Genomic DNA, 27,242 nt, shown 5'->3' with positions numbered 1-27,242 from the left:
AGGCCCAGTATTAATAGCAGATGCTTTACCAAAAAATGACACATCACATATCACAAACTTAATGCTTCTTTTTGGCACAGCAGCTGGAATTTCAGTTTTGAAAGTATTATTTCAAGAAGCATCTCAACAAGTATTTTCCTGGAGGGCAAGGTTTATCTTTCCGATTATGTTCCTACCATCTGATTTGATAGATCTATTAAGAATGTGGTCAGATGCATTTCACATTGCGTTTTTATTGCATTTCATACTAGTTATTGAAACTACAAATTTTAGGCCTGCTGGGTGGCCATGATCAGATTTTCTTCTTTCTCCCTTACATTTCACTTTAGATTTTGGAAAACAGTATTTTTTTTACTTTCTACCTGTATCTTGGTGTTGCTGTTGTTGCCCTGATGAGATGCCAGAAATCTGGACAATGTAATCATCAGCTCAATGTGTTTGGGTATGTCATTCTGATCGTTTGGTCTGTCCCAACCAGGAATGGATCCAAGGCCACAGTCAAAGAAGTCCCACCTCAGAAATCACCTGAGAGAAGTTGGAGTTGGCAGGAAGACCCCAGCCACATTCTGAAGCCATGCAAAGCCCACAAGGGGACACGTTCAGCTCAGCAGCTGGTGCACCAGGAAGAGAAATACTGAAAAGGCTGACATGTTTATCTACATGATGTGGAACCAGAAGCATTTCATAAAAATCACTGATGAGAATTGTACTGTTTTTCCTTTCTGTACCAAGAACATACATCATAGGTAGAAAATAAAACATTTATGAGATACAGAAGGCTATAGTGATCTTGTTAAGCATACACAGACCTTTCTCAGACAAAGAAAAATACTGTGCTTTTTACAGTAGCATCCAAGAGCCTCAGAATAGTACATTAAATAATGACAGAAATAGTAACAGTAACCTATGAAGATCATCCTGTGTTTCTATGAGTACAACAAATAATACAATAAACGTGTTATGGTGTTACTAAAAAGTATTGCTGTGCTAATTTAACCTTCTGCTGCTTATAACCATTCATGGTACAAGTATCTAGGTAGGTCCTAACACATCTCTGGGCTCTGTAAAACTTCAATCTATAGAGCATACTCAGAAAAGTGTCTGGAAGCAAGTTAGGAAGTCAGTATCTGGAAGCTTGTTAGGAAGTCAGTAATTCACAAAAAAGGGTTTCTGTACAAATAATAAAACCTATAAAAATATTTAAAAACACCAAACAATGTAATAAGCAGAGCTGGTATTGTGAAAACATGAATAAGTTACTTCTGGTGCTTTACTCTGTTATTCCAAAGGGCAAATTTCGGATATTTTTATTGAGTTAACGTTGGTGAAACCTGCTTATTTGGCAGCGTAGGATAAGGGACAAATCTGTGTGATGGATGCATTTCTTGTGTGTGAAGGCTTATTTTCCTGTGTTTTGATGACACTGCCTTCCTTGGCTGCAGCACTGGGATCCCATGGGTTCCTGGAATTGGGGTGAAGCCCTGCTCCCCTCCCTGCCTATATGTGAAGAGCCATCTGGGATGAGCCCTGGGCATGGACTGACACAGTGGGACAGAAAACTCCTGGGCTGGAGAGACACCAAAAAAAATGAGTTCAAAACTTCTTTTACACGTCCCAAAGTTTTCTGGACCTTCTGCTTCACATAGTAAACTTAATACAAATATAAACTGCTTTTTTTTTTTTAATCTCCCATCAGGTTGACTACATAAATTAGATGCTTGAGGACACATTACATCTGTGCGTTTGTGCCCTTTGCTGCTGTTTTTTTTGTAACTTGTGTAGTTTTCACTGATGAGTGATTTTTTAAGCGTCTTGGCACACTTAGATTCACAAAAGAAAGGGAAAGGGAGGCTCCAGAACTGTAAGGAGAATTTGCTGATGATAGAAAACTGATCCTCAGGGTCCTGAAGACACAACCAGCCCTGACTGCCTCTGCCCAGGGCCCATTTAGTTTGTTCATTAGCTGCTGCATCTCCTGAAGAGAAAGCAATTCAATTTTCTCTTTTTATAAGAGACTTTTCTTTTTTGCTACAGAATGTCAGCCTATGTGCAGTTGCTGGAGGCTGCTCACTTTTGTTTGGTAAGGCCAGGGATGAGGGCAAAGCCTGGCACTGTGGGAGCCCAGAGTTACACAAGAGCAAATAATACCCCAGCCCTGACTCTGTAGGAGGCCATTACCCTTTGGTCCCAGAATAGTTCTAAGGACCCTACTAATAGAGTCTCTACACAATAAGCAGTGTCTTTGTTTTCAGATTTGCTCCTGAAAAATCTCTGAACTCAACCTGACACCAGGAGAGTAGCTCAACAGGCTTTATCAGGATTAACAAACGTGCAAATATAGATGGTCAAGGTATTTCAAACCTAGGGCTTAGGACATTAAAGCCACCTTCTCAACCTTGTCTTTCACAACACTACTTAAACCTCATAAGGCAGAGGGAGGAGGAGGCAAAACTCAAAATAACTCTAAAATTTATAGCTAATCCTGTGTGCTTCTGTTTCTCTCTAGCCCCCTTTTCAAGTATAGCACTGCCTTCTCCATCCTCAGAAACCTAAAGGAGGATTCATTTAGTTCTGTTTGATCTTCCTCCATTTCCTTGCCTGCTTTCTATTTCTGAAGACTTTTAACTGTTCCTCAAGGACTGCATACACATTACTGAGGAACTACAGAGCTACTGTGACTCTATTTGACATATCCCAAAGGTCTGATAGTGGAGTTTGGGGCCTGGAGAGAGCTCTGGACCTTAGATGGGCTGTGGCTAGAATCACCAATTTTTTAAGCAAACAAAGTTGTCATTTTTCATTAGGGAGAATATCTTGGCAGGAGACAGCTGTTACCTGATAAGGATGAAATGAAGCAGTAGATTGGGAGCTGCAGAATGTTAAGTGGTTTTGTTAAGAGTTGCATACTCACATGTGGAGATAAAGTTACATTGACCAGACTGTCACACAAGGTTCTGCTTTGACCAGATATCAAGGACCTGTGAGATCTGAGGACTTAGAAAATACTAAGACCTTTGTGCTAGAGGAGTAGGAAATGCAGAGCCAGCTCTGTGTCCAGGCACTTAGTCTTGTAGAGTACCCTGGTAAAACCAGGTGAAGTCCAAAATGTTAAGATGACAATTTTATTTCTTTAAAATTAATAACTACACCCCCCACCACCACCCTGCTCACTCATCGTTTTCTGTTACTATTCCTGGAGAAGCAGTAAGACGAAAATGACCAAGGCATCAGGCTGATGCCTGTACTCAGGAGGCACCAAAGACAAAAGTGGTGAAGTACTGAAGAAAAAGCGTGTGCTCAAGGTAAAGGACCTCAGTACCCCACATTCTTTACCTAGAAAGAATTTTTCATTTCTGTTAAAAATGGAAGATTACAGGTTATACTGATATGTTGTCATTGCATGAGTTTTCAGCCAAGTTAGTTAAAACAGATCATCCAATTTCTGCTGTGCAGTGTGGTTCACCAACAACATTGTCACCACTCTTAGTTTCACCAGCATCATTCACACCAACAAATGTGTTGAATCATGGTTGCACAGTTTCAGATGTTTCAAAACAACGCTTAAAATTCAAAGGGGAAAATAAGAAAATGTAGACCTGGAGTAGCTTTTAGCTGCTCTATTCATAATTATTAAGGAACTAAATAGACAGACAGTTGCACTTTTGAAATATATTTAAAATTTCTTTAAGTAAAAGAAACAAATTCCTCAGCTTCTCATGAAAATTACTTTCCCATTTATCTGCATCATAGTTTAACAAGTAATATTTAAAATTAATTATGATTAAATGTACAAGTTAATCTTCATTGTGTATTCATGTAATGTGATACATTACATGATACGTTACAGCTGGTAATAGTAGTAGCATGCTACAAGAACTTTTTAAACTCAGTGAAAGCTGCAGAGTAGAACCTGATTTGCTTACAGGTAAATGAAATCTTAAAAAAAACCCTACACATGTTGTTGGAGAGTTTAACCCTTTCAGTTTAATGTGTAATATTGGTCACCGAGTATCTGCAGAGGAAATGGTTCTACAGCTCTTTTTCTCTAATGCAATCAGGGACTGTAGGAACTCAAGGGGACACTGTGTAGATGGTTGACATTTTAAAATAAAACTGAACCTCATCACTCTTTATATTCCTGCCTTCCTATACTGACCTTCTGCCTAAGTGCAGCAAGTCTCTATTGCAAAAGCAGTGAGCCTGGACACGATGTGCACAGATAGCAAGGAAAGGGCTATGTAGTGAGCTGGGGACACACCGTGGTGTGCACTGAGAACACTGCTCCTCCATCCATCACATAGCTTAATCCCAGCCAATCGTCAAGATTATGTTGCAAAGAAAATTCAAGTGGAATACTAGCAGCACTTGCCTGAGTTAATATTTTGAAATTATTGAAAGAAAATTTCTTAGAAATTTGTATCATTCTTTTTGAAATGCAAAAAACCCCTTCCAATGAATACTACAGTGTTGTAATAAAAATTTGAGAAAGATCTCACTGTAATATCCCATGTAAAGAACCAGCCTTCTGCACTTGATGGTGCTGTGCCACTACAGGGGAATTACCTCAGCTCTAAAACTTTTAGATCATAAATTGTGCATCAATTCCTACAGTCAAGAATTCAGCTTTACTTTTAAGCAAGTGATGATTTAAATGAGGTTAACCTAGGCTTTCAGCTGGGAATGACACATTATTATAACATAAACTAACACTATCACAGTAGTAAGTCCTGTACCAACCCACTGGAAAACAAGATTGTGAAATTGCACCAATGACTGTAGGAATTCCTTACAAAGTAATAGATTTCTTTTTGGAATCAATATATAAAACTGGCTGTAAAAAAAAACCTGGAGGCACTTAAGAAATAGAACAATGGAATTCTTTAAGATGGTCTATAAATAGTGTATCATGGAACCACTGAAATATTCATAGAACATAGTTTCTATTCCATGGATTTTTTTTTTATAAGATTACAGTATCTTTCAAAAGCACTTAAGCATGCTGACAAGAATGATAAAACTACACTGCCTTGAATACAGCAAAGCATAATTTAACCTCCTCCTTATTTATAGTAATCAGACTAGTTACGTTACATCTGGGATAATTTTATGCAAGAAAACTACCACAAATTAAGGAGAAGCAAATGGTCTGGGTTTGTTGGTTTGGTTTTATTGTTTGTTTGGTTTTTTTTTTGTGGATGGAGAGGTTGTTGGATTTTGTTTGCAACTAATGGGAAAAAGATCTGTACATGTATATGTTAACTCCAAAAAGCAGAGTATTTCAGAAGGTAAGAGCTGTAGGTTATTGTTACTTCTGACAGGAGGATTCTCTCTGGCCATGAGTTATCTTGATTCGTATTTTCTTCTAGCCCTTGGTTTAGAAGCTGATGAATTTTTCGACACACAGCCTTTTACTGCTGACTCTACAATGTGATGGTTACACTAGAAAACTTTCTTTTCATGATATTCATATCTTGTGGAGACACATTAAAGGCCTTTGTGAAAGTGAAAAAGATTTCAAAAGCAGAAAACATGGGAGTTAGATTCCTTTGGGCAAAGTGGAGGTGCTATCCATATGTGCTGGGCCAATGCAAGAGCCACAAAAAAGAAATAACATCACATGTAGCACACCTTGCCACAAACACAATACCAGATTCTACGTCTCTTTGCCTCATAGTGTGTGTAATGCAGGTTATGCTGCTGCAACCTCACTCCTTGGTTAAAATTGCTGCTTAGAGCAAGCTAAAGGTGTACTTGTCCAGAGTCATTTCAGCCTGAGAGAGCCCTAAAATTCCGCATTCAGCTGAACTTATGCTTGCACAAATATTTGAAGACTTAGAATACAAAAGAGGAAAGATGTTCAGGATGTTTGAGAAAATATTTCTATAATAAAATTCCTCTCTCTCCCTGTTCTGAGTAACTACTAACTATTGCACTTAAGCGCCACCTTTGGTAATGACTGAATATTTAAGGATGCAACAGTCCAGATAGTTCCTTAGGCATCCTGATCATTCATATCACAGCAGCTATTCCTGGTCCTCAGGACATATGAGAACAAAGCTATCTGAAAAAGAAACCTAACTGAAGATCAAATTTTCCAGCAAAGGAGGCTTGGTGAAGATGCCTTAAGGTATCTTCATTTTATCCCACAGGAGATGGAAACACTTAATATTTAGGCTCTAGGTGGTCTTTGAAGTATTCCTCACTAGCAGTAATTTTCTTTAATCTTGTAAGGGCTCTTCATACCTTCAATAAGAATGTGTCACACAGGGATAGGTAATTGTTATCTAGCAGGGTCATGTCAATCCTTATCAAAATTATGTCTTTTATAGAATCTCTAGCAACTAATTGCCTTGTATCAATGGAAATAATATTCTTCTGTCTTTTACAATTCTTAAGAAGGGGGTTAAAAGTGGAAAGAGAAAACAACTGAAAGTCAAATGAATAATGAGTTAGATTAATTGTCAAAACACCTCTGAAAAATATTACATCTTTCTGTGAACATTTCATAGAATCATCATAGAATGGTTTGGGTTGGAAGGAACCTTAAACATCATTTAGTTCCAACCCCCCTGCATAGGCAGTGACACCTCCCACCAGACCAGGTTGCTCAAGGCCCCATCCAACCTGGCCTTGAACACTGCCAGGGAGGGGGCAGCCACAGCTTCCTTAGGCAACTTTGCATGCTTATTTTTGAATACTAGGTGCAATTACTGGATATGACTAAATGATTTGCATTTCCTTCTACTACAATACCTGAGAAGGCAGATACACTCCCATTCCTGTCCCTATAACTGGAGAGGATAACTTCTATTTATAGCCAAAACACAGAATCAGATGGTGAAAATTCTACCTGTAAATTAGAACTATAAAGACATAGCAGGGCAGCAAGGAAAGAGCTAGGATGAGGAAAAAGGGAACGGTGATCTGCCTTCCAACATCTGTAAGTAATGCATTCTACATCAAAGAGCCCATTTTAACTTTCTCCTTTAGATTTTAAAATGGAATCCTTTTAAAATCTTTTCTATAGTACTAATATGCATAATGATGAACTCTAGCTCATTACTGAACTACTTCAATTTTAAATGAAAGCATGCAAACTACAAAGATCGTTAAAGATTTACATCTGTTGGTGGTTCCTTACATAAAGATTTCTTGAGCTCTGTTGTGGAGTGTTCATTTTTCTGCATCCACCAGCTTATCTCTGCATATTAAGTGCAGCAGAAAATATTTCTCTCTGTCAAGGACTGTACGATGCTTTATAAATATTAGCAGAAAATACTTGAACTTGCATAATTTTCCTTCTGTCTGACATACCTATTAATCTTCTTTCTTTACTTTTCACAGTATATCCTGCCTCTTACAATCCAATTTTCTTACCAGCGCAAGAGATACTGTAGCTAGCTTCAATTAATACCAAATTAAGCAGGAAGAGAACTACAATAGCAGCATCTCATTTTCAATACACTGCTTCTCATGAGAGATAGCTTAGATAGACAGGTCATAACTGCACAATCAATCAGTTCTTAGAGGGTTCAATTTATATTTTTAGGTGTGGCAAAAACTATCTGCAAGCCAGTGGAAGTATACAACCCCATGCAGCGCTACAGGCTGGGCACAGAGTGGCTGGAGAGCAGCCAGGCAGAAAGGGACCTGGGAGTCTGCATCGACAAGAAACTGAACATGAGCCAGCAGTGTGCCCAGGTGGCCAAGAAAGCCAATGGCATCCTGGCCTGTATCAGGAACACCGTCACCAGCAGGTCCAGGGAGGTGATTCTTCCCCTGTACTCAGCGCTGGTGAGGCCACACCTCGAGTACTGTGTCCAGTTCTGGGCCCCTCAGTTTAAGAAGGATGTAGAGGTCCTGGAACAGGTCCAAAGGAGGGCAACCAGGCTGGTGAAGGGACTCGAGCACAGGCCCTATGAGGAGAGGCTGAGAGAGCTGGGGCTGTTCAGCCTGAAGAAGAGGAGGCTCAGGGGAGACCTCATTGCTGTCTACAACTACCTGAAAGGAGGCTGTAGCGAGGTGGGAACTGGACTCTTTTCACAGACGACCTTCAACAAGACAAGAGGACACAGTCTTAAGTTGTGCCAGGGGAGGTTTAGGTTAGATATTAGAAAGAATTTCTTCACGGAGAGGGTGATTAGGCTATGGAATGGACTGCCCGGAGAGGTGGTAGATTCTCCGTCCCTGGAGACATTTAAAAAAAGACTGGACGTGGCACTCAGTGCCATGGTCTAGCAACTGCTCCGGTGGGTCAAGGGTTGGACTAGATGATCTCTGAGGTCCCTTCCAACCCGGCTAATTCTATGATTCTATGATTCTATGATCTAAGTTTCTGATTTAAAGGAAGAAGATTTTTTAGAATAAGTGTTAGATGATAGCAGTGCTAATTATAGAATGTTTTCTTAATTCTGTAGAAGTTATAGGTACACCAGACATTTTTCTAGGTACGCTCTCCAATAAATGGCATAACCTCGTTTTGAAGGATATAACCTCTCTGAAATGTGCTGTATCCTCACAGAGAACCAAATATTCATCAATATTGTTCGAAACTACTGAAGTATTTTAGATAAATAACTGTTTCCTCACTAAAAACTGTCAGTAGACTGCACAAACTAGGACCGCGTAACAGTTGTGCTTGGACTGAAGTGCAGAAGGAATGAAAAAGCAGACATTCAGCTTCCTTGTATGTGGTTACAGCTTTTGGATTTTTTTATTACAAACAGCTTAAGGGTGAAGAATACTGAGATATTTCTGCCTAAAATGATCTAATAAAGAGAATCCTTTAAAAAATGAACTCTGTTGCACCTGTAGTTTAATGAAAATATTATTTTTGAAAATTTTCATTGGAAAGCTGTGGCAAAAGATAAGTCTGCTACTTCATATACTGCCAATGCCATTGTATAAATAAAGCTTACAAGAATTAATGTATGAGTCATGAATAAAATGTTTGCTTCAATGCTACCTCCTGCATTCCTTGTGATAATCTGAAGGAAAGTTGACTTTGCAAGTACAGTTCTGAACTTTCAGCATTTTTATTTTTCACTGGAACTAAGAACGATGAAAAAAAACCTTTCAGACTTCACTAGCAGTTATATATATTTGTTTGTTTATTTAATTATTAGCAAATCAGCCCACAGAGGTCAAGGAAGGAATTAAAAGTCTTGATGCAGAACCCTTGTTTTTAAGAAGTGGGCAAGAATTAAAGACATCAGCATGCTTGGTGTATGAGGTACTTTCATTATGAAACGGCTGGTGGTCTCCACAGGAGACAGATCAGAAATGGTTAATATTTATTTAGTATGTTCCTGAGAAAAAAAGCTTTTAGGCCATGTTATCTGTTACTAATCTCCAACTCTGACTGGAAACATCTGGTACATATTGAACAGGTGTATTCTGTCGAGCCATGGGTATGGGTACCTGTAATGGTACCATGCTCTGTCACATATAAACATGCAAGATATATACACGCCATACAGCCACAGAGGATGTATATGTTCACGTTATGTTAATGCATACTAATTATACATAATTAATAAAAAATAAAGTAAGCACTGTTAATGCAATACTCTAAGTTCACATGGTCTGCCCACAGCCAAGACCAGAGGTAACCTCAGTCTCTAAGTGACACTGAGTTGTGCTGTCACCACGTACCCCCACCCTGTTATACATCCACTGACCACAGTCATTGCCACGAGTGAGGAGCTGAACTACTTTTTATCTCCAGCCTAAAGAAATCTGTAGAATGATAAGGTCTGGCTTGCTACTGAAATCCCATTGGTATTTGTACAGGTGACTTGAGTGAATCAGGTTTTATCTAGATCTTCCATCTATAGGTCCCTTTTAACTGTTTCAAGTTTACTAACAAGTTGTTGCTTTTTGGGGTTTTCTGTTTGTTTGCTTTTTTTTAAATGAAGATCCTAAGTAGGAGAAGGATGTCTCTAAGAGACTTAATCTGGAAGCAGCAAGACTAACAGGGAGGTAAAATGCAATTCACAGCTACAATTACTGGCACTGACCCCCAGCCCTCCAAGTGCCCATGGAGGTTTATAAGCTACACCTGACCTGCTAGAGATTTTAAATTAGGCATACTTGAAAGACAGAGGAAAAAGTCTATGAACCTTTCAAGAGTGTTTTATCATCTTATTCTATGATAATAAATGCAGGCAGGGATGGCCCCAATTTAACACAAGGAGCATTGGACTGCTGTAATTGGAATTTCAGATTAATCTCAGGCCTAGCACTTTAGCACAGCTAAATCTGATCAGATTCCTATTTGTGAGGAAGCAGAAGCCCACATGAGAACAACAGATTTTATTCTAAGAGTAGAAGATATTAAATGACTTATGGTCCAAATAAGTTTCTTTAGATTTACATCAACTGTAAACCATTCCCCAAACTATATGCATTCATGTGTAAGCTTCAGCAATAGAAGCCATACATTTGTAAGCTCTAAAATTGCTGCTATTGAACAATGGTATTTTCTGGCCACAAAGGTCAGATGGTTAGGAAAAAATCTGGACATATATCTATAAAAGTCAGTTGGCAGAAACATGGAAAAAGGTTCAAGTTGATAGCTGTATGGCTGAACAGCACTTCTATATAAAGGGTACTATTAAGAGAAATTATTTGTATCAAGAAGTTTTGTATACTTCACTACTTACTGGGATAATGGCCCCTGTATTAGAAAGCAACAAAACAAAAACACAATAGCAAAGGAAAGGAAATTTTTATATACAAATCATGAGAAGTTATTATGGTATTGAAGGAAACTGAGTGCAAGCAAAAACAAATGTCGAAATTTTTTCTGAATTTGTGCCTTATGCTTGCAGCCACTTGTATCCATTAACTTCTGTGGCTTGGTGGTGAAAGATTATCATATGTTTGATATTGCACAGTGCCTAAAGATTCTATAATGTCGTGGAAGGTTAATGACCCCTTATTTGTGCAATCATAGCTGCCACTTCAGAGCACACAGTGTGATACTGCCAGTCAGCCATCCACTCACTGCTTTTCACACATCTGTTCTTAACTACAAGCACTTTTCAGGATTAAAGCCTATATTGCTGTTAAAAAAAACGTGGGGAGGAGAAAAAGCTGTAGAAATTATATAGGACAAGAAGTGAGTGTGTGGAATAAGGAGATCCACTTATTTTACTTACTTAATAACAGTGTTCCTTTATCCTGCCCTGAGAGGCTGGTTTGTTGCCACTTTATTCCCAGTTAAAGCACATAAAAAGGGTTATTGCCATGTACTTGAAAACTGATTGATGCTTGTTATTTCTAAAAGCATACCTTAAAAAAAGTGGTCATTATTCTTGGTAATAAAGGAAAAAAAAATAAATAACCTTATGAAAACAAAGTGCTGTTAACAATGCTAGAAAGAGAAACAAAAGCTGTGTGGTAACAGAAATGCAATCCTTATACTGAATAGAGATTAAAATATGACGAATCTGTAATGCTCTGTAAAAAGTTGTTGTGGGGTCAGAATACAAATCTGACGTCTTAAATTCTCCCTTTCCATATTCCTTCTGAATAATAATCACTGCTGAACTCAAATGTGTCAGATTTAGTTTTTCTTGCCTGACATCCTTCTCTAGCTAGGCTGATCCTCTCAATGCCTAACATACCTTCACAGTTGCTCTCAGGCTAGTGATCAGCATGGATTTCTGAGCTTTCTGAACTCTGACTTGAGTCCCAGGTGCTGTATTGTTTAGTACCCATTTCTATAGTTTATTTTTTTCTTTGTTTGGGGCTTTTTTTCATCTTTTTTCTTCTTACTTGGAAGCTAAATTTAAGATTGGGATCTCCTTGCTATATAATCGCAGCTCAACTTCACAAACATAAAACAGATCTGAAATTTTCAAAGCTAGATATGAAACACCTGAAAAGAAAGGGCTATCTGCTAGAATTAGAAGAGGCACTGTGCTAAGACCTTCTAGGAGGTGCTGAGGGCTCACAGTCTCTGTCAGTGTCAATGTATGTGATAGTTTGGAAATGCCCTCAGCTGTGAAGGCTGGCAAATGCATAGATTTGTTGTACTTGAGTAGCCCAGTCTGTGTTAGGCACAGGATGTGCCGATGCTGGAAACACATGATCCTCTCTGGTGGAGGGACTGCTGTCCCCAACCCTCCAGTTTGCTGTCAGCAGGTAGGCCATCCCTCACTGGTCTGGTATGTGACCCCAAGCGTTACAAAACAGAGACGTGGGAGAAGACAGCAGGGGAAATGATTTCCCTTGGCTACACAGCCATACCCCAAAGGCATGTTCCTGAAAGGTGTGATGCTTAGCAACGATGGGTGATGAAACATTTTCTCAGTGAGATTTAATTTCTAATCATTCCTCTGTTTATCCTGGTTCATCTGAGGAAGATGAGGATGAAGACGAAAAGGAAAGGTTCAGAAAGATGCAGCAAGAAAGTGCCTAGTAAAAGAGGGAGTACAGTCACAGAGATGAAGCAGCTGATATCTTTCAGGACAGTGATCCTGAAAGCCATACTGAAAAGACAACATGTTCTCCAGTTGACAATCCTGGCTTCCTATCAGGCTCCTCCTGGCTCTCTGTCCTCCCCCTGCCCTCTACTTCTTACAGGAAAAGTTGCTTTGCTATCTGACAGCTTGACTGCTTCATATGAGAGTGAGTAATTAGGGTTCCCATTTAGTTTTAAGTGTGTTTGGCCACTGCTACAGCAATTAAGGGCAAGCAGATACTTTTCCTGAAACCTGCTGTCGCTCTACTCTCCCCACATTTACATTAATCCAGAATCTGAAGGTCTCAGAAATCTGAGGGTTTCACAGTTTCAGGACAGGGAGTGCCCTGGGACACTCCAGCATCGCAGTGGGTGGAGGGCTAGAGGTGTCCAGCTTCAGGGCCTTACCAGCATAAGGCAATGCTGAAGACAAACCTAGAAAAGAGCCCACACTTGTCTGCAAGTCATTAGATCCTCTGATCTCTTTTGCCTTCTCCCTCCACAATCACATGCTTTTCTACACCTAATGAAACATACTGCACACAAGTACCAGATAACCATGGCTTTGGCCTTGTCTACACACCTAAGGAAAAGAGAGATTTTCTCTCTGAGCACCAGCTATGGTACAAGGAGCTGAATGGAACCACAAGGTGTTATTGCAGTAGCAGGGAGGATAAATAAGAAATATTGCCTGGAGAAACTACTTATCACTACTTATATACTTACTTATAACTACTTCAGCATTAGGTGGTTTGTTTGCTGCTGTAACTTGGGCACCATGTGTGATCTCCTCATATGAATTACATTTTCCTCTCTGTCACAGGTTTGATACAGCAAATTTGTTTATCTACCTTGTGTTGCACTTCATAGGCTAAGTGCAGACCCTATTTTGGTCTAATGTTATTTTAAAAACTGTTAAACTCTATCTGTATTTAAGCATACCAGTATTTTTGTAGGCTTTTATGCAAGTGCAGGATTAGCAAAGGATAGAAGACTAACCAGTGAACTGCAAATTACACCTAATTTTCAGAATTGTTTATTGACATATTTAAGTGCTCTTGGAAAGTACTAATAAGAGCCCTACTCAAAGCCCTTGAAGCACAATTTTACTTCTTCACTTCTAGCACACCATAATGGCAACCCTGCCCACAACAGCAGTTATGTGAGCGGAGCACAAAGAAAAGCCTGCAGGCTACAACTCACAAATAAAGCAATGTATGAGGTCAAAGTAATAATAATACAAAAAACTTTAGCTGATTCAGATCAAAGATATCAAACAACTGTTTAATATAAATATCTCCCTGAGTCTCCAGCCCTTGCAGACCCAGGAATTTCTTGAATTTGTGAGCATTCTCTCAGAAACTTGTTGTTATAATGGTGTGTCTCTGAGGCAGTGCCATCACCTGATAATGATTCGTTGGCACCCACGTTCTTATGCAGACAGTGTCCCTTCTTTATTTTTCTATTCATATTTATATCTTTCATTTCCAGAGTCTCATTCATGACTGCAACTGAAGAACTGCATTTAAATGGCTACTGCATGTCTCACACTGTAAGTTTCTATATTTGTTTAGTGAGTATCTGTACTCATGTGAGATTACTTTTAATGTCCATTTCTAAACCAGAGGGCATTTCAGAATGAGGATAAAGCAGAAGTAAAGAGAGCCATACTCAAATTATCATTCATGAAAATCTAGACTCTACCACTGACTACAAGCATGAATATTAGATAAGGAAAAGAAAGCTTGGGAGTGCAAACACACATGCCTGTTATTACATTCTCTCTGTTGTAGATGGATTAAGCTTTTCTAAATAGACTCCTCCTTGAGGCTTTTATTATCATAAATACGCTCTGTGGCATCCTGTATTTGTGTGCAATTACACCCTATTTCCTCCATCTCAGCAAGGGTCCCAGGATAAAACACAATTTTAGTCGCCAGCCTCATGACAGAAGCTGAGTGGAAGAGGTATCTTTTACAGTGATTTGGTCTGATAAGTGAATTAAATGCAAAGTCCTTGCTGCTGCTCAGTGCTGTAGCCCTGCTTTATATTATATAGCTTTCAAGAGGTCAGGGAATGGGTTGGGTATCAGTACTACCTCTATGCAAGGGGATGAGTGGCTCAGGAGCACTCCTATAGCACAGACATTTTTTGAACTATAAATACTGGTGTAAAATTATAGGGTGGGAGAGACACAGAAAGAAGAGACTGCCAGTTACTTATCCTTTTCATTCATAATCACATGGTGGAGTTGAAGAACACTGTCCTGTGAGGTCCTGGGTGCCTCATGAAAAACAGCAACCTCCCTCCAGCCCAACTTATGCCAGAGAGCAATCAATACCCTATAGAATCAGGTAATTTTTTTTTAGAAGACTCTCATAATCTTAAGAGGCTCATGCTACAGGTCACTCCGCAAGGGCACTGTTAAGTTTAACACTGTAAACTTCGCATGTGGCATATGACTAAGAAAGCTTGAACACTCCTCATGTGCCCATGAACTTTCGAACATCAGACAGGTAGACACAGAAATTGCCTTCAGTTCACCCAAAACTGGTTCAGTAGGCAAAGAAAACCCAGCAAATTGGCTACTTGGTGTGTGTCCTTCCCTCAGAGACCATCTCTGAGCCCCAGAGCTTCTTTGTGATCCCAGTGACTGAGGGAGAGAGGGGTCACATCTTGTTCAGTCATCTCATCTGCAGGTGTGTGACAGCTGGAGCAGTGGGGCTGAGGGGAAAGGATGTGAGGACAAGGGAGGTGTGAGGAAATAAGCAGACAAATCTTTTGAGTATGCACAGTCTGATAAAATCCTGAACATTTTTCTTCAGCCATCGTACCCTGCTGTTAAAGCAATGACTGGTCATGGTGTCAAACACCAGGGAAAGTGCGCCAGCCACAGGACTTAGGCAGGATCTGACCAGGTAAGGATTGTCCATCAGTAACTCACACAGTGCTACTCATCCTTCCTTTTGTATCCCTTCCTCTTGGACAATAACTTTCTTGTATCTCTTCACATGACCTTAATGCAAGTCCTGCTCACAGAATCCCTTTTTAGGCATAGGGGCTCACAGCTACTCTTCCCTCTTTCCTATTTTTTCCTTCTCAAAAATCTACTACTTGCTTCCAAACAGTCTTGAGGAATTATACCTTTGATGACTGAGGCACATGAGAGACCACTGCTCTTAAAGATGAGTCCTTAGGAGTCAGATTTTTGTCAGATTCTGGCAAAAAAATCTTACAAAAGATAATGTTACTTTAAAGTCATAGCTATATTTCTCAGCATGACAAAGGTGCTGCTTTATTGCACCTAAACACTGTTCCTACTAGAAAGGTTGGACCAGATGATCCTTGAGGCCCCTTCCAACCTGACATTCTATGATTCAGTGATTTAATTGAATACTTATTGTTATTAAATTAAAGGGACCCTGAAAATAACTAAAAGAACTGTAAAGTGCCTGGGGAAAGGGTAATCTGATTTAAACCACAGTCACACAGCATCCCTCACTCGTAGTAGGGGACTGGAATAGTATGTAATAGCTGATACTACATGACAAGCAAAAGAATGCAAGTTCTATGAAACACAAAAAGTCTCAGTTTATAATCTGCTGCATAGTTTAACTGCACTTAACTTGTGCTGAGATAGTACAAATTCTACAGAAACTACCTATTCCTGAAGCCAACTGCAATGGAACATACCTACTTCTGTAAATATAAATAGAGAAATTCATTACAATGTGGAACTGAACTGATGAAACTAACATAACCAAGCAATTTCAAATAACATTAAAACAATGTGTACAGAGACTAATTTACACACAGGAAGCCCAGTGAAGCAAGTCCAAATGAGCTGTCTTAGCAAACAGAACTGATGCTAGAAGATGAAGATAAAATTACAGTACCTCATGACATCTACACTAGAGATGACAGGAAGCTTTTGGAAGTCTGTAAAATACTCCAGAAATTTAGAAAAAAATATAGACAACAGGGGAACTGGCACTGAGATGGCAGACTTACACTGAAAAGGACAGTTCAGTAATAAAGAAGATTGCTGGTTCTAGGACAGGCCATTACTAAACTACAAGAGCATGGAGCACACATAAAATCCACACTTCGTGTAAAGTAAAACTGTCTCTGTGGGGAAACATGACAAAAAGAGAGAAAAAAAAAGCTAGATTAACCAGATTAATTAATTCTGCTTTGAAAATGCTATAAAATATCATTGGGTTTGGAAAGGATGATGTTATCTAGATTCCTTTGCAGGGGAAAAAGTAGCCTTCTGACAGAGTTTGAAAAGAGCAGTTACTTTTCTTTTTTAATAATAAAAAATACACCTTTACAGCATGGAGATCAAGAACTACTTTGATATAAAAAAATGGCAGAAATGTAAAAAAATTAAGTTGACATTCTCCTTCTTTTGAGTATTATGAAAGCAGTGGAAACTTGGCTGTAGGCGGCTGATACTAAATGTGCTGTGAAACAAGGGGGTCACACATTTCTCCCTTCTGATGGATTCAACTAAATGCTACCTGCTTGCAGTAGAAAAAAACCCCAAAAACTACTGGTGCATGAACCAGCATATACCATATTTTGAATGCATTCAAACAAAAGAATTTTGTTGTGTTATTTTTGCCAATTAACTTGGCCTTTTACTCATGATTTTTTAATGCACTCCAGCTCACTCCAGCCCCACCCCTTTTTCCTTACTCAGCTATTTCTGCCTGACTTTTGCTCTGACACATGCCATTTCTGCCATTTCTGTCTCCTGCATGATTCAGCTCGTCCTGGGCTTCACCATCTCTCCCTCAGAATCACAGGATGTTTAGGTTGGAAAAAACCTCCAGGATCATCCAGTCTAACCTCTGACTAACACCACAGTCAACTACTAAATGAAAACCAAAAACTCTCATCCTCCTCCATCCCCTTTCTTGCTGCACACCACTGCTACCAGGTGTTGGGTCCTCCCGATGCTGAGTGCACACACAGAGCTCTGCCACTGCTCATATCAGGGCCACACTCATTTCAGGAACCATTCCAGTGTCCCAGCCAAACCAGCTGATCTAAAAGCTTAATTTCCTTCTCACTATCCTGCCATCTCTTCTGTGCCAGTTCTCCACATGATACTCCTCATCTCCAGCCAGCTTCACAGCCCATTTAGGTGTCTTAAGGTAGATCTTTTTGTAGCTGTTGCAAATTCACTGAAACTTTTCTGAATTTGGGGTTGGCAAGAGCGTTTGCTGTGCCTGGTGCTGTGGGCATCGGAGAACTGTAAGTGGGACAGGCAGAGGCTGGTTAAGGACAGACAGGCAGGGTAATAAGTGTTAAACCATTGCTGTTAAGTGATCTTTTTAGAAGTGAAAGGAAAGAGTCCACTGAAGAGGCCAAAAAAATATCCTGACTCCAACTGGGAGAAATAAAATAAAGAGAAGCCCCTGAACTTTTGCATGCTGATAGTATGAACAGGAAGGTAGGGAAAAAAAATAATCCAAAAAACCCAAAAGCACTTCTAAAAATTTTTACACTACTTGATTTTCAAACATCTGTATCTACCATTAGCTCAAATTTATAGAAAGCAATTTACTATACTATTGTTTCAAGATTACAAAAACCCCCTTTGTGTCACTGTTTGTGTTAATCCTCTGAATTAAGCCCCACCCCAAAGCCATTTTGATGGGCATGGACTGTTTAACGAAGGATTTCAGTTTTTACAAGCTGGATTTTTCCACTGGAATAACTTTGGATATTAAAGCTTTTTAAAAAATTATTATTATTATTATTTTAAATTTTTTTAAAAATTTTTTTCCCCCCTGTCTCACCAGCTATAAAATTCACCAAGTTAAGCGTTTCTTTTGAAAGAGGGAAAACTGAGCCAACAAAGAGATAAGTAAATATAGAAGCTGTCTTCTCTTGTTCTGACTGGAGATGCTCTTGGTGTCTGAAGTCTTTCCCAAACTGAGCAGACAGTGAGTAACTTGCCTCTCCTGGTGGCTCCGATTAGCCAGGCAGGAGTTTGTTGCAGCTGCTAAAGATCTAGGCAGGATTTCTGTCTAGTAATCCCTATCCAAGTGCTTTGCTCAGCCCCTGGGAGAAGCAACCCCTGCTGAGAGGGACCCCAAGGGACTGGGGCTTGCAGATGCCTCTTCATCTCCCTCCTACTGCAGCTGAGCAAATGACCACATTTATTCCCATGTGTTGCTTTTTTCTGAGCCCTCTTTGGGATGGAAAATTCCTCTCTCACTAAGATTTTAACTACCTGTCAACACTTTCTCCACAGCTTGCATTTCAGTTCCACAAGGGTTTCAAATAACATATAAAAAAAAAAAGGATGAAACTCTATTTCCTCCTTCTGCTTTTTGACTGTTTATTTTCATCTTTTTATACTTGTGCCTCAAGTTTGTTAATTTGTTTGTTTATATTTTGCTTAATTTTCCCCCCTCCTGGAAAGCTGATATCTGCTTATCTTATTCCTGTCTATTCCTGTTGCTTGAGTATACATTTTCTACAGGATTTCTTATTTTCATTCATCTTTCAGAAGTAGCATGGTCTTCTGATTTCTGATCTATGCAATAATTCAAGTCTACCTTCCTTCCCCAGCTCAGCTTTAAAATTTGCTTTTTTTCAGGGGTGGCTAAGGAAGTGAAACAGCTGTATTACTCTTCCACGGATTTTCCAAATAAGAATAAAAATGGTTATAAAAAAGAAAAAAAGTTACATTCATTGTAGCTGCCTGAAAATGCAGCTCAGTAGATCTGAAGAGCCTTTGCTTTGAAATGGTGGGAAAAACAGTTTTTTAAGAAAAGAGAGAAGACAAATATTAACACAACCTCCCACTCATGAAAGAATGGAATGTGAGAGTTTTAAGACTCTCATCCAGGCCTACCTACAAGGAATCTAACTTGAGTAGATTTTTAAAGATCTCTTCTCTTAAACAACCTAAGTGACATTGAAAAGAGCAAATCCAAAAATCCAACAAATCCAAATTCCTGTTGAAGTACTGCTGCACAGTTGCTGGAAATTAATGGGAAAAAAGCCCAACTAGTTCCTGGTTACCTTGCTTCTTATATGATATATCACTAGGCCAAAGTCCTCTACTGTTCATGCTGATCCACACGTTTCATGACATAAATAGTCTTACCGGCTTCTTGTCAAATTGCCTGAGGGTTCAAAGCACTTTAGCCCAGTGTTTTCTTAAACTCATGCTGGGTAAGTTGCCCAGAGGGACATTGGTTCATGAATTTATGGTACTACTGACTCTTTTCTGCTGCATGAAAACCATCAGCTGCCTCCCCAGCACCCACAGCACTCTCTGCCCTTCCTCTCCATCCACAACCACACTGCTTGCTTGTGTGCTTCCTGGCTCACATCCAGCCAGACTTCAACCACAAGCCAGAAGCTGTAAAATGACCATAAACCTCTTAGAGATCCCTGCAGATCTGAACAAGGTAAAAATAGAAACTCCACAGGATCTTCCTGAGGTCCTGAGAACCCGTTTGAACTCAAACAGGCTTGGCAGTAGGTGGGTCCCTCTCTGGCTGGAGCTCTCTCATCAGCTCAGTGTTTTCCTAGGGCTCAATCTGCTTCTGCAGGGGCTCTTGAAGACAAAACAGGAAATTTGTGCTCACATTGTGCAAGACCCTGTGTCAGGTTTGCAGTCTTGGTACTCTTGCTAAGTCTAAAGTGCTTTGCACTAAAAGCACAGCGTCTAAGATGACTTTGAACGCTACCCAAACTGTGGAATAATGTTGCTGTGCTTTGTTTGGAGGGCTTTGCCTCAGCTCTTTGGAAAACAGGGAGAATCATAAACTCTGCAAAATACTAATGATGTTTATGGTGACTTGGGTGTGTATCAGTAAGTGCTCATCCAGTGGAAGGAAGATATTAGATAAACAGACTGCACAGCATCATAACACAATGATAGAAAACTAATATATACTGATAATCAGTTTATTAAAATAGAAAAACTGGTGAAACACACACACCAGAACCTGAAGAGAGGATAACGTGAGCTGAAATTCAGGAAGGGGACTTTTTAACTGAAGGCAGACTCCTCATGGCTCTCCAATTAAAAGTACATACTTTGAATTTGACTTAACATTCCATGTAAAGCAAGTATGTAATAAACACTTTTCATATAATCTTAAGGTAAAAAGAACTAGTAAGATGTCCTTATTTATATAATTCTGAAACAGGAGAAGAGTGGGCAGGCACCTAGAAGTAATCATATGGCTTCATTTGCATAATCCACTTAACACACATTCTGTTCACACAGTCTCAGTGATGGATTTTCAGATAATACAGTGATAGAAATCTGAATATTTAATGCATGGCACTTTCAGTACCATAGAAACTGGAAGCTGGTAGAGGTACCTTCAACAATTTCAGGTTCAGGCAATCTTTGCTTGGAATCTCACTTCCTAAATGCCGAATCTATGCTGCAAGAAATTAGACCCCAAAATCTTTTCCTTACCCAGTGGAATCAAAGATTTGGCAGTGATTTTTACCAGCAGTAGACAAAAATCTGATCCTCTAACAGAGGAAAAATAATAGAGAGGAAAAAGAAAAAAAAAAGAAAGAAAAGAAAACTAACAATGCACTTTTCAGCTAGCAGAAATAATTGCAACAGTAATGACTTTTTTCATCTCTAAATGTTAGGTCATTTTAGAACCTTGACTTATGTGTAGTTTCTTTCACAAACCAATTAAAAACCCCAATTCTGCTTATTCTGTTAACAAAGAGTTAAACAGCTTCAGCTGACCAAATCAGGTAGGTTGTTATTCCATGGAAGTGTAAGGGAGGGCAGAGACACTTGATTCCTCTAACGTGTAAAGAGCTGAATCATCCTTTGGCTCTGCTATGCATAAAAAGGAGTCTTGGGCCTAATTTCTGTTTTAAGACCAGAATTCAGAAGACAAATTTATTTTGATTGTACTACACATAAGTCATGCTCTTGTTAGAAAAGTATTGATGTAGTCAGAATGATTGAGAACAGTGTGAGGATACTATTATTCAGAAAGCCCATGCCAAGCCATAAAAATCCCATATGCATTACTCTTGGCAAGCTGGTTTGCCAACAGCTCAATCTTCTCATGAAATTTCATTTGCCAAGCCAGCCTGAAGCCCCACAGAATGACTTCACAGGAAACATGTATTACAGCAGATAAATATACACATCGTATCAAACTAAACAGACATTGTGTGAATCCCAGAGGGGAAGCTTATGAAATCCTAGTGTATGGCTTGAAGTACTGGTCCTCCTTTGCCACAGGTTTTTCAGTGAGGCGCTTACAAGGCTTTGTTCAAGGTAAGAAAAAAATAAAACTGAGCTACAGCTTACCTAGATACTATGTGTCATATCTGAACCTTTGCTATTTCCTCAAAAAGAGGGTATTTTGTTATTGAAAAGGAAAAAGTAAAACTGAGGCAAAACAATTTGGTTCATTTGATGAATTCTTGGAAGTGTTTAAACCTTTCTAGCCACTAAATTATAAAAACCAGTTTGGATGAGGAGAAAAACCTGCCAGCCTTTTATCTGGGAGTAGATGCCACATTCATCATATTATTTCCAGCTGCAAAAGGATACTGACTGTACAATCCCAGGTATGTGACTATTCTAAATGTTCTTCTAAGTAAGTTTCCTGGGCCTGTTGCTGAAACAGCTCAATTAAGAAAAGCTACAATAAAATCTATGCCTCAGATTACAGTAGCTGAAGGAGGAGTGCTACAGAATTGTTATGGTTCTTGTAGAACTGGAAAAGAATATCTGATCTTTAGTGGGAGCTCCTTATTAAATCATGAAGTCTTAAGCCTAGCATAAACAGGTTTATAGTGGTTTTTATGAAGCCCTAAAGGCCAAGTCATTGTTTAATTTCACTAAAATGGGGAGAAGAATTCCAAATGGATAAAACATTGAAACGTCTTTTTCTATTTATCACAGAAGGTTAATTAAACAAGCCCTTCTGGGAACAGCAAAACAAAAGCCTAGAGTTGTATAGACTAGGTTTTTTTGCCCTAAATCTCTGCATTCTGCTACCCCAGCTCCACCCTGTATCCTCACCAGGGAAAAAGAAACAAGTGCCTGGTTGTTTTGACAGCCAGCTGTTGCCTAAAACAATGAATAATAGCTCAATTCTGCATGAGTAGAGCATTCATTAGGGGTGTGTCCCTGCAACCCAGCTGACAATTTTTATCAAGACATTACCAACTAATTAGCTGAAATGCCTGCTCTTTGAAATTTCATTAAAATATGCCAGTTAATTAAAAAGTCATGGGAAAACAGGGGAAGGGGACCAGAAAATTATTGTTAGGACTATATAACAGTCAAACTCTGATGTGTGGGTAACCTGACAAGTTTAAGAGTTATGTCTTAATGTTCATCAGCCAACTTGAGCAAGCTCCTTCCTGGGTGCTAAGGTATTTATACTGGGTTGGAGGCTCTGATGTTAGTAACTTGTGAAAAAAACCCAGCCCACCAAAAAAACCCACACACTCCCCCTTGCCTACTACACACACACAAAAATCCAAACTGAAAAGGTCCCCACCTTTTTTGGTTTGGAGCTCTTTGCCCATTTAGACAGATCCCAGGTTCACCTAAGGCTTATCTTTATATAGAGTGACTGAAGTTACATTTGTAAAACAGTTTTTTCTGACAGAAAGGTACTTTACATAACCTAGATGCAGAAAAGTACACTTCACAACTATAACATGTTGGATTGTAATGCCTGAAATATATAGAAAGGAAATATCAGTTCTTTCATGCACATTCATAACACTAAAAGAAAAAGAAATTAAGAAAAATGTTATAGTTTTGATTATACATATGGTTAGAAAGACTACAAATAGTAGAGAAAGCTGAATGAGTGTAGGTGATAAAGATCAGCTGTGCTCTGAAAGTTTGTATCTAATTTATTCTCAACTCTGCCTGTACTCCACATCCCATTTACAGAGTACAGTAGAATCAGAGAATGTCTTGGGTTGGAAGGGACCTTAAAGATCATATAGTGCCAAGGCCCCTGCCATGGACAGGGACACCTCCCACTAGACCAGGGTGTTCAAACCCCCATCCAACATGGCCTTGAACACCTCAAGGGATGAGGAATCACCTACCTGGACAATGTATAGCAGCCTCGCCACCCTCACAGTGAAGAATTTCTTCCTAATGTCTAACCTAAATCTACTCTCTTTCAGTTTAAAGCCATTCCCCCTTGTCCTATCACTACCTGCCCTTCTGAAAAGCCCTTCCCCAGCTTTCCTGTAGAGCCCCTTCAGGTACTGGAAGGCTGCTAGGAGGCTGCCTTCTCTTCTCCAGGCTGAACAACCCAAACTCCTTCATCCTGCCTTCATAGAAGTGCCCCAGTCCCCTGATCCTCTTCATGTCCCTCCTCTGGACTCACTCCAACAGCTCCCTGTCTTCCTTACACTGGGGGGTTCCAGACTTGGACACTGTGCTCCTGCTGGGGCCTCACAAAATTAGTACAGAGGAGAAGAATCACCTCCCTTGACCTGCTGGTCACACTTCTTATATATTGTCAAATATATAGAGACCAATATCTGCAGTACTAGCAACTTCTGTTATGCATTTCTTTTGCTACAGATCTGTTTGAAAGGTACTTTCTTCTTGCCTCTCCAGTCCCTCAGTTATCTCATGGCAAACATACAAATTTCCCTGTGGCCTCTGGTTGGCTTCCCAGTTGGTCCTACAACTGGTATGTTGTCACCTTGATAGAAGCCAGATTTTCAGGAAGTGTTTGTTTCATGTTCCAGTTTTCTTAAAAACAGTTAAACCAGCTGCAGGCTCAATTTTCTGAAACATCCCCAAGTCACTAATTACTTTCAAATTATTTGTCTAAAACAAATTTTGGAAATATTTCCAAATATTTTTCAAGAGCACTGAAATGTCAAAAGCCTTTTGCAGTATATAGTAAAGCTAAACTAAAAAGCTCTTAGATGAGCTCAGACACTGTCCATGTGTGTTACACAAGCAGGTTAACACCAGTCAAGCTTTACTGGGGAATACATTGCATTGATTAATTGGAAATTCAGAACAGTGACAAATGTCTGCCAGACAAATTCCACTCTTATGGACCAGAATTTTACTCATCACCTGTAATTAGCACATTTATTGAGTTAGGTAATGTTACTTAATCAAATCCCAGTATACTTAATGTTCTGCTAATTGGTAGAGGGAAGAGCACATGATAAGCTTGATTTATCAGGAGCAGTACTTGAAGGTTATGTAAGAAAGAATTACATAATCCCCAAACCCAAAATGAATTGGAGACATACATAACATGCAAAAGGTGCAACACAAATACTGAAGCCAGGAATTCTTAGCCTACTGAGCACCATACAGCAAATAGAACACTGGATGTGAGAATACACACAAGTTACCTTAAGCTCTTGGCATTTTCTGAAACAAATCTAGTTAATCTGATAGTAAAGAATAGAAAGACCATCTCTGGAAATGGAAATTTTCTGAAGTAGTTTTGGCTGTAATTTGGACCATTTTTAACCTGCCACTAAAGTCATCCATTTTTCATTACGTATCTGAATTCATTGAAATCTATGATGTGGGTAGAGAGCACTAATGCTTTTTCTTTTCTAAAAAATTATTAATATTTAAAATACATTTTTATACCATGGTGGGCCCATCTGTTCAATTAGCTGGAAGCAGATTTTGATTCTGTAGTATTGACAGTTCAGGCTAACCTTTATTTCAGACAAGAACAAACACTTGTAGGAAGTGGAGCATTAGATACGAAGTGTTATTTTGGTTTAAGGGGAAAATAGGGCACAGTCTTCTGAATAGAAGGAACCTGTATGAACACAGAACTGGAGGAATGTAAGACAGCAATGGAACCAACAGCCCCTGAAAGCTTTTGGGATGACCAAGAGTGTTAAGCAATATAATTAGGATGATGGATGAAAATTAGACAGATGAGTCTTTGGAAGATGTAAATTGACTGATACCCAAATAAGCCACAGAAGGAGCTTGGAATTAATCTGCTGACAGAAGGAATCATGTTGTGTCTATGTTGCATATTCTCAAAGCATTAATACCTATGGATCCAGCTAAATATTCTCTGCTTTGAAAAAAGATTCTTCAAGCTGTTATAAAGCTTCCAAATACTAACACACACTGAAAATAAAAATCAAAATACCTATTTCGAAGTTGTGAAGCTGTTCAACATGTATTAGAATGACTGTAGGCAATTTTCAATATTGCAAAATGTACAGGGAACATTTCCTTTTGCCTGTCACTCATATTTATTGGCATATAATTCTCTACTGAATCACCTCTGAATCACTTCTATTACCTCTGAATAGTCAGTATCGCCAGCCCTCTGAGGCCTGTTGCTGAATGCATCAAATGATACAGCTGTAAGAAAGCCAGGAAGTTAAGAAATTAAGAAATTCTTACCTTATTCATGTCAAATGTGTGAAACACTTGTTCAACATAGCTGTTAGCTTCTGGAGTAAGTCCGTGTAGATCCAGGACATGTTTAAATTCATGCATACAAAGTTGTCCAGATGGGCACTCCCTCATGAATTTTGTGTACCAGTGGTGAATTTCCATAGCATTAATGTCATCCGCTGATCCAGCAGCACCCATAGTATCAAACATACCAGGTAACCTTTTTCAATACTTATTCATCCAAATGTTCACCCTTGCTCCCCAAGAATGATTGTTCAAATATCAACTCTGTCTTTGAGAGCTACTTTAAACCTCTTACAGATCACTACTGATATAGACTAAGTAAATATAGCACCCAAGCAAGATTACTGGCACCCAATTTTAGTGCACCATGGTTTTAGCAGCTGATTATGGTCTTTGTGCACAGTCAGGCTGCAGAGCCTCAGCAGGGCATGATGAGGATGATGCTGATTCTCATCCTTTGCTGGCATCTCTGGTGTTAAAGCTATGTGAACTGTATGAATTTTGAATAAGCAACACTCAGGTATTCTGAGGGCAGTAAAAACCTTTGTTTTTATAATTCACAAGGTTTAAACTAAACCTTCAACCTCATTTTAATACATGGATACTTTTTGTGCTGCTGCCTTGTAGCAACTGACTTTTCATTTTCATTTCTTTTGTATTTACTGTGGTCCAAATCTTACCTTATAGGCCAGGACTGCAACATGATTTGACTTGGATAAACTGCAAAAAAGGAGAGCAGCTAACTACTAAGCACAAAAACCCTTGGCATTGTCTTCGCAAAGAATTTCTACAAGCATCAGTCTTGTGTTGTGTCTTGTGTCATCCTAAAAATGACTCCCCTACTGCCACTGCTCACTCACACCTATGTTTTCCCTTCCCTTAGGCCAGCACTTAAGTCTGTGGTGGACTTGGGAACAACTGTAAGAACAGATCCAGGCAAAAGCTTGTAATAAAATCAAGTACTTGTAGCTATGTTTAACTTTAGACAACATTATTTAAATTTTGCAATGCCTGTTCTCACAAAACATTGGGTTTTGCAAGTGAATAGATTAAGCAGGGATGGAAAAGCATGGCCAGCAGTAAAGGGTGTGCAGGACTGCTTCTTTTATTGATTGTTTTGTGGAATTGCTTTGTGGAACTTCCTACTTTGTGGAAGTTTGTAGTGTGGCATAATATCTGTGCTGTATAGTGGTACATAGCAGTTTATGTTTTATAGTATTTAAGCCTTACAGCCTATGCTATGGCACACAGGAGTGAAAGATTAAACTGGTAGACTGTAATAATACAATTGCTACACTTGAGAGTACCCTAAAGGTGTTGTCTCACTCATGGCACTCTGGTGGT

The 27,242-nt window shown here is 39.2% G+C and overlaps 1 protein-coding gene across 1 annotated transcript in view; it reads right to left on the bottom strand.

Moving 5' to 3' along the window:
• GUCA1C (guanylate cyclase activator 1C) overlaps nt 1–26,072 on the bottom strand; it is a 34,763-nt gene extending 8,691 nt beyond the window's left edge. The window contains exon 1 of the mRNA XM_030461325.1: nt 25,881–26,072. Coding sequence (XP_030317185.1) covers nt 25,881–26,072 — 192 coding nt within the window. The remainder of the gene's footprint in view (nt 1–25,880) is intronic.
• Nucleotides 26,073–27,242: the final 1,170 nt, after the last annotated feature.

This window comes from Calypte anna, chromosome 1 (genome assembly GCF_003957555.1).
Source record: "Calypte anna isolate BGI_N300 chromosome 1, bCalAnn1_v1.p, whole genome shotgun sequence".
NCBI lineage: Eukaryota > Metazoa > Chordata > Aves > Apodiformes > Trochilidae > Calypte > Calypte anna.
Note: the sequence above shows the minus strand (reverse complement) of the source record. Positions and strands in the feature narration are given on the sequence as shown.